Source organism: Melanerpes formicivorus, unplaced genomic scaffold (assembly GCF_026170545.1).
Source record: "Melanerpes formicivorus ecotype bairdi unplaced genomic scaffold, bMelFor1.0.p_v2 SCAF_5, whole genome shotgun sequence".
Classification (NCBI taxonomy): domain Eukaryota; kingdom Metazoa; phylum Chordata; class Aves; order Piciformes; family Picidae; genus Melanerpes; species Melanerpes formicivorus.
Genome location: NW_027142357.1, coordinates 15,123,601 through 15,137,556, shown reverse-complemented (window position 1 = coordinate 15,137,556; position 13,956 = coordinate 15,123,601). Strand labels below are relative to the sequence as shown.

General features: G+C 38.1%; 1 protein-coding gene across 6 annotated transcripts in view; it reads left to right on the top strand.

Moving 5' to 3' along the window:
• Window positions 1-13,956, top strand: part of PARD3B (par-3 family cell polarity regulator beta) — a 438,076-nt gene that overhangs the window by 177,018 nt on the left and 247,102 nt on the right. For all 6 annotated transcript variants that reach the window (XM_068138375.1, XM_068138377.1, XM_068138373.1 and 3 more), the window contains exon 5: window positions 10,239-10,327. In XM_068138375.1, coding sequence (XP_067994476.1) covers window positions 10,239-10,327 — 89 coding nt within the window. The remainder of the gene's footprint in view (window positions 1-10,238; window positions 10,328-13,956) is intronic.

Below are 13,956 nucleotides of genomic sequence, written 5' to 3'. Positions count from 1 at the left end.
TGGAGGTGTTCAGGAGGAGACTTGATAGGGTGCTTGGTTGCATGGTTTAGTTGATTAGGTGGTGTTGGATGATAGGTTGGACACGATGATCTTGAAGGTCTCTTCCAACCTGGTCTGGTCTATTCTATTCTATTCTATTCTATTCTGTTCTATTCTATTCTATTCTATTCTATTCTATTCTATTCTATTCTATTCTATTCTCTTGATCTGAGAAAATTTGGTGGATTTTCTTGTGGATGTGATTTTCTTTCCTAATTTTGCCATATTAACTATCCAATAGCAGTTTCCAACCAAGAGAAGGGACTGGTGTGTGTTTGTAGAGCTGATGATAGCACAATATTTCAATGATGCTTGTTGCCAAGGGAATGCTTACAAATAATTTAATAACTCAAATGTCCAAAGGTTGTGCACTTTCTTTGAACACAGATTTTTATTTTTTTTCTGTCTCCAACTGGTTGATAGAGAAGAAATCACAAGTTTTAACTTGGAAACTCCTGCTTCTTCACTGCCTTGCATTGCCAATAGCACTGGTAAATCTCTGTAAATTGAAGACTACCCATGGATTTAGCAATAGTCCATAAAACTCTAATTAAGACATGAAAAGGTAAATAAAATGCAAATAGTAATATCCTAGCAGAATTTCAGGATCTATCTACATGATTTCTAACAGCTAGGCACAAGAGTAGCTGTGCTTCAGGTCAGCCAGAGTCTTTTAAAATGCTTTTAGCGTGGATGCCCTCAAATTAACTGTCTTGCTGAGATGCAGATAATACCAGCTCAGGCACACTGATTTCTTAATAATTATTTGTGGTGTCTAGTTGGCCTGTAGTGCAGGTAGACAGCTTGTGTATGTCTTCAAAAGATAATGAAGGCACATTCAGAAACAATAGAATGTGATTTAAGTCAGTAACATTCTTTACATAATTTTGCTCCTACTTTCATAGTTTTCATCAGAAAAAGAGCTGTACACTGACTTTAATTCTTTCTGCAGGTATCGGTAAGCTAATTTTTATCTGATACTGGACAGAGCTCAGTGTTTTCTAATTGTAGAAAACAGAGGTTCATTATCTAAAATTCTGTGCACCCTATAGAATCCTAATGTGTTTATCACTATGAAAACCCTGTGGAAGCATTCAGTACCATATCTACATTTGAATGCCTACCTGATCAAAGTAGGCAATCAAAAATCAGCGTGATAAATGGGGAAGAGAGCTAATAAACATATTCTCTGTTTTAAAGGTGTCAATGGTCCTGTGTCTGTCTAGTTACACTGTTGTTTCAGTAATTATTCCACTATTGACAGGTCCTAAAAGTTGTCACCACTTGCCATATTGCTTTTCAGCAGTGTTTTGGTGGTTGTGTGCTGTGGGTCCTGTGTCATCATTCCTCATTCTGCACTCCCTGAAACATTTCCTTTAACTTCAAGAATTGGTTCTTGACCAGTAGAGATCCTAAATCCACATATTTGTCAATATGATATCAATGCTTTTATAAGCTGCTTTCTACTGCTTTGGAAAGATGTTGCTCACATCTCACCCTGGAAATTACAGTATCACAGTATCGCTAAGGTTGGAAGAGACTTCGAGGATCATTGAGTCCAACCTGCCACCACAGACCTCATGACTAGACCATGGCACCAAGTGCCACATCCAATCCCCTCTTGGACACCTCCAGGGATGGTGACTCCACCACCTCCCCGGGCAGCCCATTCCAATGACCAATGACTCTCTCAGTGAAGAACTTTCTCCTCACCTCGAGCCTAAACTTCCCCTGGCACAGCTTGAGACTGTGTCCCCTTGTTCTGGGGCTGATTGCCTGGGAGGAGAGACCAACCCCTTCCCGGCTACAACCACCTTTCAGGTAGTTGTAGAGGGCAATGAGGTCACCCCTGAGCCTCCTTTTCTCCAGGCTAAACAATGCCAGCTCCCTCAGCCTCTCCTCACAGGGCTTGTGCTCAAGACCTCTCACCAGCCTTGTTGCCCTTCTCTGGACACATTCAAGTGTCTCAATGTCCTTCTTAACCTGAGGGGCCCAGAACTGGAGACAGTACTCAAGGTGCGGCCTAACCAATGCAGAGTACAGGGGCACAATGACTTCCCTGCTTCTGCTATTCCTAATGCAGGCCAGGATGCCATTGGCCTTCTTGGCCACCTGGGCACACTGCTGGCTCGTGTTTGGGCAGCTGTCGTTCAGCACCCCCAGGTCCCTCTCTGTTTGGGAGCTCTCCAGCCACTCCGACCCCAGCCTGTAGCTCTGCATGGGATTGCCGTAGCCAAAGTGCAGTACTCGGCACTTGGACTTGTTAAATGCCATCCCATTGGACTCCGCCCATCTGTCCAGTCGGTCGAGGTCCCAATTCTTAATGTTGGGCTTAAGTCCAGAATTTTATATTGGGAAAACTACTTCAGAAGACTTTTAACTGAGGCAGCTTTTCCGTTTTTATTTTCCTCTGAGCCTTTCACAAAGGGAAATACTGTGGTACTCAAGCTGCACCTCTTCCTTCCCTTCACCCATGCAGATCTGCCAAGAAAGATGTGAACTCCAGTACTGCTAAAACTAATGAACAATTGGTTTTTTCCTCCCTCCCAATGTTAAAGAAGTTTTTAATCTGAGGATTCTTGGTGAATTTTGTGACCAAAGTTGTATATATATATTCTGATACCCAGGCCTAAAACAATCCTTGCTGCTCTTAAAAATAAAGAACTTACTGTTTGTGTAGGGCTTTAAGAAACAGAACATTGTTGTTTCCATGCAGAGAATGCTCCTCAGATAGAGACTGATTTTTATTTTTAATTGGTAGGAGTAGAAACTAATTAGGAGTAGGTAGAGCAGGAAAGGTTAGGTAGAACATTTTGAAGATTGACATTGGCAAGGTTGAACATTTCCAGAAAAGCCCAGTGGGAGCTGAAGAGTTGAGAAACTGTCTGGTATAGTCTATGACCCTGAAAAACTGAAGCTGGTTCCCGTTGACTCCTGTGCTCCCTGGGAGCTGTGATTGATATTAGCAGCATCTTACCTATGTAGAAGGCAAGGACTTAGAGGTGCTGACTTTGGACCAGTGGGAATTAGAAGAGTAGAAGACATTGCCTCCCATGCTCAGCCCCATGAGGTACTCTTTCTCCTGTCTTCTCATTGTGAGAGAGCCCTGTTTCCCGCTGAACATTTGCCCTGACATTCTTTTAGCAGTTGTTGACCATTGAGCTAAGGCATAAATGATAATTCTGAATATATCTCTGTGTGCATAAAAATTCTTGTCCCACTTTCCACAGTGGTACTGAGTCCTTCTGCTGAACTGCATACGTTGCATGGCTGCTAACTCAGTGTTGCCCAGAGTAGTTGGACCTGCCAGGGAAGGAGGTTTCAGCCAGCTTGATCTTTGCATTGACCAGCACAGTGTATATAATCTACCAATATCATTCAGCTGTGATGATACCCTTAGCAGAGAGCTGTTAGCAAACAATTTAGGGGAATAATTTCTTCCTCTAGACTGATTACCAGGAGACAGTCTGTTTATGCCCTTGGTTTAAAATATCTTTTTCAAGTGCCAAGACCACAGCTCATTACAATATTCAAGAAATCCATTGGTAGTTGAGAGGGGGGAAATGTGGCCGTTGTAGTTCCTGAACCTGTCATGTAATTGCTAGAAGCTGTACTATGTCATGGCTTTTCTTTGTGCTGTGCTAATTAGACATGAATCCACTTGCATATTATTAAAAATATCTGAAGATGTACAGCTATTCTTACATTGAAAAATATTTTTTACCAGTCCAGTAGAATGCATTTCCATTAACAACATTGAAAGAAGCTGTATGATTCTTATTTTCTTATTTATTTCCTGCCTAAAAATCATCTTTAATAAGTGATTAATTGCATTTGTAGATACTGCACAATTGCATCAATTATCCATTTCAAACGAATTTCATTCTGAATAGCTGAGAGGATGATGTATTTCAATCAGTAAGTGAAATGAAAGTATTGTAAGCTGTTTAAAAATACTTGCCACAATTTATGGAGGTAGAGAGATTTAATCAAGCAGACCACTGGGGGGTGGGAAGACAAAAACGCAGATAAAAACCAAAACAAAGTAAAATCCAAACAAAAAGCCACAATTAAAAAAACCCAAACATAAAAATCCCCAAACCAAACCAAAAAACAACCATAAAAACCAACTGACACCACTGATTTTTTTTTTTCGCTTCCATGTAGCCACATTTTATTAGTTTGCTTTGCATTGGTTTCTATCCCGGTTATATTGGTCATAGCTATACTGTGGGGGATTTTTAATTGAGATAAATAAGTTGTGGTTATAAATATACTTGTTTAAGTATGACAGCTTGCATGTCTGTTGAGTAATGCCTTCTCTTTCAGACGAGCTCTGTAATATTTAAGAACATACTGAGCAATTTGCTCAATTTTCTATTATTGGTTGGTATTAAAATGATGTTTGGTATTTCATTGCACTTATTTAGAAGGAAAAAAGCAAAGATGTTAAAATAACAATCTAGAAAATTTTTTGAGGTAGGCATACTTCTGCAATATTAAGCAATTCTTGAATGTATTTCAGGAAGTGGTTTTGGGTGTTCGTAAATCTGTGTGCGCAGGAAGATCGTCTGGTGTTAGCTTTGTAACAAAAGGTTAGCTAAGAAGATGAAACGCAGATATTGACACCAACGTTGTTTTCATATCTGTGAAAATTACTTCTGAGTTTTGTGTAACTCATTGGAACTTAGTATTTTACAATGTGTAATGTTTAACCTGTTCAGAGCAATGGTGCTTTAACAGATTTCTGTATGTATTATGTATTTCACTTGTCGGTGTTACCTGGCATTGAGATAGCCTGACTCTGTAAATAATAAAGGTGAAATAACTTTTAATGTGGGGGGTTAGGGTGACAGTTTCAGTTAGGCCTACTGTAAGTTTAAGGCCAAATGGAGGAAACCAGATACTGATTTTAAGTCTAAATAATTTTTAAAAGTGTTTTATTTCATTCTCCCTTTTACAATCTGTGGGTGGCAATGAAGAGCACTGGTTATTGTGTTCAAAGTTCCTTAGCCATTTCAGAAATGCAGATGCATGCACATAACTTATGTTTTTTCCCAACAGACTGAAGTGTCAGAGCTTGGAAACAACACTCTGTAACTTTGGCTCAAACAAGGTTATCTTAACCTGTGCATGGTTATATTATTACTGAACACAAAAGGACCTTTATGGGTGTTCCCTTAGCTGTATGGTCTTGCGGATCATCTTCTGTTTGCAGTGGCAGTTGTTGCATTTATTACTATAACTAAGGGTAGACACCTTTACTTTGTTTATGTGGACTAATTGGTTTGAAAATATTTATGGAAGAGCTGATTTTTAAAGCTAAAAATAGTGCTATGACTTTTTAAACCTGATCTGGCTGTCAGAAATGCTTACAGGATACTGACAGTGTTGCTAAAAATGTTAAATTTTTAAATACGGTAATTAAAATTGTCTGTTTTGAGAGCAGTGGATGAGACATTTCCTGCATTTGTAAACTACACATTCCTTTCACCCCCAGGTTTCCTTGCATATGACTGTTTGTTATGTTGGTAGGATCTGAACTCCTACTGAACCTTCTTGGAAGAAGGTTTAATGTTGGCCAAGCAGGGAGAGGGAACTCTGCAGCCTGCCACCCTGCTTCATGACCTTCTGCTTTAGGGTTGGATGCCTTTCCTTTGTTATAAAAAGCTGGTGCCTACAGGGAGTATAATACTCTAAACTGGAAATTCAGATACACATTTTCACTTTTAACTTTGTCATTAAAAGAAAGTTTTGGATAGAGGTATTTTCCCTTGGGAATAGTAGATTGCTTCAGTCCTACTTTGAGTAGATACCATGTGTATTTTTTCTATTTATAGATCTTATTTCCTTCAAGTTTATTGTTAGCGTTTGAACACCATTTTATACTCCAAGTGTACCCTGCAGTCAGGTTTTTCTCCAGTTGTTTATGCGGCCTTCCTAGACTCTAAATTTATCTAGTTCTGAGGTTTGTCTCATGTTAGTTATTGTTTATTAAAATATATTTCCCAAGTAGACAACTATGTTTTTTGCTGCATAGCAAAAAATCTAGAAGTGATATATTTGCAATGCTAAAACAAGATGTTTGCAGACAGTATAATAGTTTTCTGAGCCTACCATGGAGAACCGAGGGGATTTAGTGCCCTTTTGTGGTCCCTGGTGGCCTGTGGATGCTTAGAAATCTTTCTTACTGGATTAGGTAGTATAGACTACTCTTGGATGAAGGTGAAAAATTTTGCTGCAGAAGAAACTCAATGAAAGAGGCTAAAATGTGATGAAAATCTGCACTATAACCAGAGTTTAGTTAGAAAACACATCTGGTACATTTTTTTAAAAGTATATGAAAATCTAGATTTCCTGGGTTGCAGTGGTAATGGGAAAACTGAGAAATGGGACAACAGTCTGCTGTGTTAGCTACTCAGGGCTGCACCTTTCATTTGAAGTAAAACCAGTTATTTGAATAATTTTCATTCAATTTTTTCTCTCTCTTTTGCTAGCTAAACTTTCAGGTCTCTGTCCAAGAAGTGTCATTGTTTGGTTTGGGTTTTTTTGGGTGTCTGGTTTTGTTTGGGTTTTTCTTTGTTTGTGTCTTTCTGTTTTTTTCTTTAAATGTTTGTTGGTTTTTTTATTATTATTTTGTTTTTTAATAAAGTGAGTATTTTCCGAAATTAAGGGGGGAAAAAATGGAGTATTTATCACACTTCCTAACCTCAGTATTTAGTGTTGGGGATAATATATATCCATGCTGACTGTTGAACTGAGGAGGCATGTTCCCAGAATAGAAAATGTTGCTGGTATGAACTCTTGTCATTCTTTCTACTGTTAGATGTACAAGTTTATCTAATCTGAGAGCTGTTGCATAATGAATATAAGACTCTTTCAAGCATTTGGGTTATAGTTGTTTGTAGAGGGCTATTTCATAGGATCCCTCTTGTCTGCTTCAGTCCTAAGTTGATGAACATGCTTTTTGCAGCACTCAGAAAAATTGCCTAATTCAAATTATTCATATGTAAATAAATTTTAAAATGCACATTGTTCTTACATCTATATGCTTTTTCGGCTTCTTTTTTTAGCACACCATTTTGGATTTTATTCCTATTTCCTAAGTGAAAACTGCAATTGTCACTGTCAACATGAATCTATGCACGGTCAGATGAATTTGAGTCAGGTTTTGGGTTTCAGTGTCATTAATTCTGCTACTATCGAAAAACTGGCAGTCAAGTCTTTAAAATAGAAAAAGACTGAGAATTTTGGTGCGTGTTGGATTATTGTCTTCTAATAATGTCTTCTGCATTATTGGTTTGCTATCAGTCTGCAAGTTGGGCAGGAGATAATCTGTTTAAATTTACTGTGATTCCAATGAAATGCTGAAGTATGAAAGGAATTTGTCCATTTGTAGTGATTGTTACATGGCTGGAGCTCTAATGTAACTCTCAGAGAGCTCAGTTATGATTTCAGTGTTATGGTTCATGTTTCCTTGATCAGTTAAGCTTTTAAATATATCTGGTTTTGTGTTTACTGACTTGAGCTTGTGATAGTCTGTGACATGTGTGAGTGCTGTGTGCCTTTAAATCAAAACAGGCAGTGGTGTGCAGGGTGGGGTCTGTGACACTGAACTTATCCCTGTGGCATTTCTGAACTACCTCAGCACACATTTGTCCATCTCAGAGGAGGGTAACTTTTATTTATGAGCTTTTACTCTTAAATTACAACACACAGCAACAAAGCAAAACAAAACAAAAAAGCTGTAATATCAGTTAGGGACCTCCAAAATGCATCCTATAGTTCCTCACTGAATTTGTATCTTGTAGAATGATGAAAATGTGGAAATGCAGGACTGTTAGGCACCTCATAAGCCTGGACCATTTCTTTTCTGGCACAAGAATGCCCTGTAACCTTTGTGATGTGTTTAGAAATCTGTTCTCAAAGACCTCTACTGTAGGTCTGATACCCTTTATATTTATAACACTCTTACTAGCTTAAAGACATTTTTGCTGGTCTGGTCTTTAGCAGAAGATCAAGCTGTTGGTAAGAACCTTTTAGCTTGACTGTAACTGTGCCCTTACCAATTCTGTTCTGTGCCACTAAACAAGTCTAAGATTAGACGTGGTGATAAAAAAAAAAAATGGTTCCTTATGGTTTAAAACCTATGAATCAGTCAACAGAAACATGAAACTGTGTTCTGAACATCCTTATTTGTCATTACTGTGAAATGTGTTTCCCAAGAGGTGGAGATGGAGGATGATTATGGAGGTAACTGCTACAGCAAGAATAGTAACCAAACCCCCAGAAACAGAGAAATAACGTAGCTTATGCAGACTTGTGTAGACTGCAAGGAAGGCTTTAAATAGCAAAACTGTTTCAAGGCATGAGTAACAAGTGCTCTGTCATGCTCTGAACAGCACTGTGTTGCACGCAACGTCTAAAAGAAAAAGCCTAGGTAATTCACAACTCAAAATCTGCTCATGGCTTGACTCTTTTAAACCTTCCCAGAGGAAGATCTTTTGTGGCACCAGTGCTTTCAGTCATTAGCTAAAGAAGGTTTAGCTTTGTTGGGAACATTGTTGTGAAGAGGTTTGTCTGCTGCTGGCATCCATTGCTACTCAGGTGCAATCTTTTTTTCCAAGATAACATCAGCCTGTGAAGGCTTTGTGTCAGATTTCTGTTGCTAATGGTTGAGGTTGAGTTCCTGAGTTATGAGGGTAGTATGGCATTATGCTTTATGTAACAGGAACTGCTCCTTTAACATGTGGTTCTACCGTGAAAAGTGGTTGGAAGAGATGGCATGTAGTCAGTACAGGTTTTTAAAAATAGTTCTTCCATTAGTGGCAGAACTTTGCTTTCGGTGAGCTATATTGGTCTTGCAGTGGAAGCCAAGTCTGTTGGCTCGTGCTCTGATTAACACACAGAGAATTGCTACCAATATTAGTTCAAAAGCAGAGTGCGAACCAAATGGGATCCAGCTTGCTTTATATTTCAAGGGTTTGCTTCCAAGGCTGGTCATGATTCTTTTTCAAAACACAAAGCAACCTACTCTCGCCCCCAACTGTCTTGATATTAATAAAATTAAAATAAGATCTACAAATCTTTGAGGAACTGAAAACACCAAACGTTTAAAGCATTCTTTCTGAGTAGAACTGTCTCTTGAGAGAAGTTGGAAGTTGTAATATACAGTGTAGAGCTTTTATGGAAAATGAAATTACTTATCTAGTTGGCTGTGTTCTTTGGCCTTAATTTATAACATTGTTACCTTTTGCCTTGAGACAGCTTGATATGGCAAATATAGACATTGGAAAACTATACCACTGCAACAACAATAACAACAAAATAATGATTAACTTTAGGCTTTATCCAGTTAAGATCAAACTCTGAATTGAATTGTCTTAGTGTGTTGACAGCTGAAGATTTATGTTTTCCAGCTATGTTCCTGTTGCAGTTAGCAGAAGTGACCTCTCCAAAGAAGGTCTTTGTTACAGATTTTGCTCTGTTTACATTATTGCCATACAGGTCGCAATGAAGTATAGCACATTAAAGCTAATATATCACCTGCTGACAGTAGTCTTATCTCATTGGTACCTCTTTCCCTCTCCCAGTATGAAAGAAATGCAAACATTAGGAGTCTAAGGGTCACAAAAAGAAAGTTATATATTATCATTTACAAAAGCTTTAGCATTAATGTCAGGTCCCTGTGTGCACTGTATTTTTGTATCTGGCCAAATGGTTACATAATTTCTTTTTCTGTGAAATGACTGCAAAAACATGGTTTTACCAGATAAATGCTACTAAGGGATAGAAAGAGCAGGAAGAGAAGAAAAGGCGGGGGCAGTGGGGGGGGGGGGGAAGCAGCAGATTTATCTAAGGTCTGTGGAATTTACTGTGAGAAAGGCGATGGCTCAAGGATGGGGAACAATGGTATTCAGGCTAGGTAGGTAGAACCAGGCACTTCTCTCATAGAAGCACAGTGGGGCTATGGTTGAGGAGCAGAACAGGATGCCCTCCTGTTTCTCCAAATGCTGTCTCACACGTGCTGTGTAACACATGCTGTGTACAGAATAGGTCTTTCAGTCCTCACTGTCCCTGACATGACACCACTTCTAATTTTTCTTCCAAATACTGACTCATAAGTGCAAATACAGCCATTCTCCTATGTACATAAATATGTATGTAGTTTCAAAGAGTGCTTTGAAATCTCTCAACAGGGTGTTTGCCAGGTATCCTTTCAGGATGGGGAGATGAACCTCACTGGACCCACAGAACTCTTGCTTCAGAGGGCCCGGCTCCCTGTCAGGTAGGAATATTTGCTCAGTGCCAACTCAAGCATGGTCTATCAACATGCAAGACAAGGCTGACTTCTCATTCCAGGTGTACCTGTGAATTTGCACTGTGCTGATCAGCATCACAATCTGTTCCTTCTTGTTCCTTTCTCATCCTACCACACACTTGGCTCACATACTGAAACACATATTTGTGCATGACAACTTTTTGCCCTTGTTGATCAATCTAAATAATTTATTTGTTGTTGTAGGGCAAAATATGCTACTACTGTATACTCTGCTTTCTACTGAGTCCTACAAGTATTTAATAACTAACTCAATAACTAACTAGTCATCTGAACCCTGTAATTCTAACATGCTCATTTGCAGTTAAACTGTCACATTTGTTTTTGAGTGGTAAGGTTATTACTTTGCTATAACCTGTAGTAGATTTTATTTCTATGTTTATACCCTGTAAAAATTAAAGCAAATATTTGCAATATTTCCCTGTGCATTGTCTCACTACAGTAGTCAGACGGAATGCATCATTTTCCTCTTTTCATTTATATTAACCCACAGATGGTCAATAGTATTATAACCAAAGGTGGTAATGGTCACGTTCATTGTTTAGGAAATAACTTTTATTTTGAACAGTCTAAATTTTGAGTGAAATTTCAGCAAATATGTATGATCGCAATTGGAATCCAGTACAGCAAAATTTGAGACTTGCATAGCTGAAACATGAGGAAATTAGGTTTTATTAAGATGCTTAATGATAGGCTTTGGAATTTATTGTTACTGAAATGGCTGAAGTAAATGGAAAAAAAAAAATAAATTACTGATTATATTTGTTATACCAAATTTAAGAAGCCAGAATGCAATATAGTGGCACAAAGTAAGTCAGTCACATCTTTTGTGGTAGTAATAGAGGATATGACCTGACAAATTTAGAACAAAATGTTTCCATGCTACTAATCTCCTATCTCACCATAAGCTTATATTTCAGTTTTAAATCATGATTTAGGTTGTGCTGGTCACCTTTTTGAGTAGACAGAGGAATTGAGTCCTTTGTCCAGTATATTGTGTTTGTTGCAGAGCTATAGTGATACTGTAGCACATTGTATCATGACATTAAGAACTGTTACATAACAAACTTCTACAGGATAGTGAAAATATCAAAATTTAATTTGTTTCAATTTTGGTCATAGCAAATAATCATTTCCTACAACTCTTCAGCTTATATTTGTTTGTCAAAACAGTTTAAAACAAAAAACATGAAATAAACAGTATCTGCGTGCCTTAAGCTTAAAGCATTTATCCTTGTAAACACCTGAGAACAAAACAAGTGTTAATCCTACTTTACCTACATGAGGTCTGGGAAACAGGCCCAAAATTATTTCCCCAAACTGTGTGGGGAACTTTGTGCTTAAAAACTCCTATGTGTATTTTTTCTTTCCTCTTAGAGGCCTCCTTGTCACATACTTTGTGTCCCATTTTGTAGTTTCTTCTCCTGCTTGCTGGTACTGATATATATTTTTGGAGAGATGTGGAAAATTTGATCCTTGGCGCATTTTTTAATGGAATAAATAATGATAGGACCAATGAGCATGCCTTTGTAATTTCTGAAGATTATTTGTTGGTAAACATAATGCCCAGAGTAATGGAAGTCAAGCTAATGCCATCAGTGTATAAAATTTGTTATTTTCTTCCAGTTTTCCTTTATATTCTGGACTAGCACAGAAAGATTTGTAAAGTACAGCTGAGTCTTCATACTCCACAGAAGTCAGGTAGAAATTTAGCAGAACCTTTAATCCTGAATCCCTCGTCATTCTCTGCATGAATAGAATAGAATAGAATAGAATAGAATAGAATAGAATAGAATAGAATAGAATAGAATAGAATAGAATAGAATAGAATAGAATAGAATAGACCAGACCAGACCAGACCAGACCAGACCAGACCAGACCAGACCAGACCAGATTGGAAAAGTACTGGGTTTGGTCTTTTCCAACCTAAACAATTCTATGGAAACCTTGCTTTTTGTAGTAAAGAATGACTGTTAAGGAACAAGAGTTTAAGTAAACGTAAGTCTGCATGGAATGGATCTTTAGCTTAATACCAGAGTATTAGCTGAAACTCAGAGGGTAATTTGTGCATAGATAATTCATTATGTGTTTTCATTATCTTCTGTTTTGCTGTCTTCCCACTTCTTTTTAGCAGAGGTCAGGGTTAGTTCCTTGGTTTAAGCAGTGTGGATACATAATTAAAGTGTAACTGCAGCATTTTTCCCTTGCCCATATTTTAATTTTTAATTTTTTTTTAACCTACTTTGTCTTTCATTAGTCTAACAACACAGAACTGGAACAACTTGATTTAAAGAGAAAAAAACCCAAACAACAAAGCATAAAAAGCTGGTGCCTGCAGGCTGTCTGGCTTCTTTCTAAACATTTAGACAGTTAATCTCACTAGAATTTTAACTCCTTCCAGTTTGTGGGGGGTGGGGATCTGTATTACAGCAGCATCTTCACTAGATTAATGCATTTTAGTTAGGAGAGGTTGATTTGCTACCTCTTCAAACCTGCAACTGGAACATTCCGACACTATTTCATAGTAAATATTTACACCTTGTGCATAGTTTGTTTAGTTTTCTGTAGATTGGAGCATCTGAAATTTGCCTGTCTCTTCTAAAAGAGGGTGAGCAGTTTTCTTAATTGTGCCTGGAAAGCTCTTTGTGGGCTCTTCATGTTCAGGGCTTTCTCTCCTTGCAGGGTGCTCTCCATCCCTGTTTAGATATTGCTCAGATTGTTACCATTTGAGTGTATTCACTCTATTTAACATGTTGAACTCCAGTTTCTTCTTCAGGGCTTTCAAGACATTTTCATTAAAGCTGAGACTCTAGTTTAAAAGAGGGAAGAAAAAATGTGGAAAATGGGGTAGCAGGTGGGTAGGAAATGTGCTGACATCTTTAGTTGAGCTGGCTGCTCTGGAAGCCTCTCTATGAGAATGGCTACGAGTATTTAATTACCATGAGTAACTACTGTTTTGATATGTGAAAGAAGTATATGAACAAAGTCATCACTCCATTTAGATAAATCAGTGCATTGTTTTAAAATTCCCTTTAGTAATTTGACATACCCTATAGACCTGTGCTCTCTACCGTATGCCAGTATTCCTTGTTAGTGGAAGCTCTCCTGCCTTGGAATAGCAGCATTGACTGGTGGGGCTGGAGGTGAAAGTGGAGAACAAGCAAGGGAGTACAGCTTAATAACTTCACCTGTGAGGTTCCTGCATCTGACTGACATTTCTTTTGCCTTTTACTTGGCTGTGGTTAATAAAAATGCCACAAACCATGTTCAGAATATCAGCTATACTTTTCTGTTTGCAAGGGAAACATTGATATCCTATGCTAAGAGAACTTTTTCAGATATAGCATCTTACTAATCTGTACCTTTTCTTACAAACATACGAAGAAATCAGTGATCTATTCACAGGGTTTTTCATCATCCTCTTGTGCCTGGATGAAGATTTATGTGCAAATGTTAAGACTAAAATAGCAAAAGAGTATGATACTGGAATGATAAATACTTGATCTGTGTTTACTCAGGCAGTAGATTCTCAAGACGTGCACATGACAAGTTTTGCCCAGTAACCCATGCAGAAATCA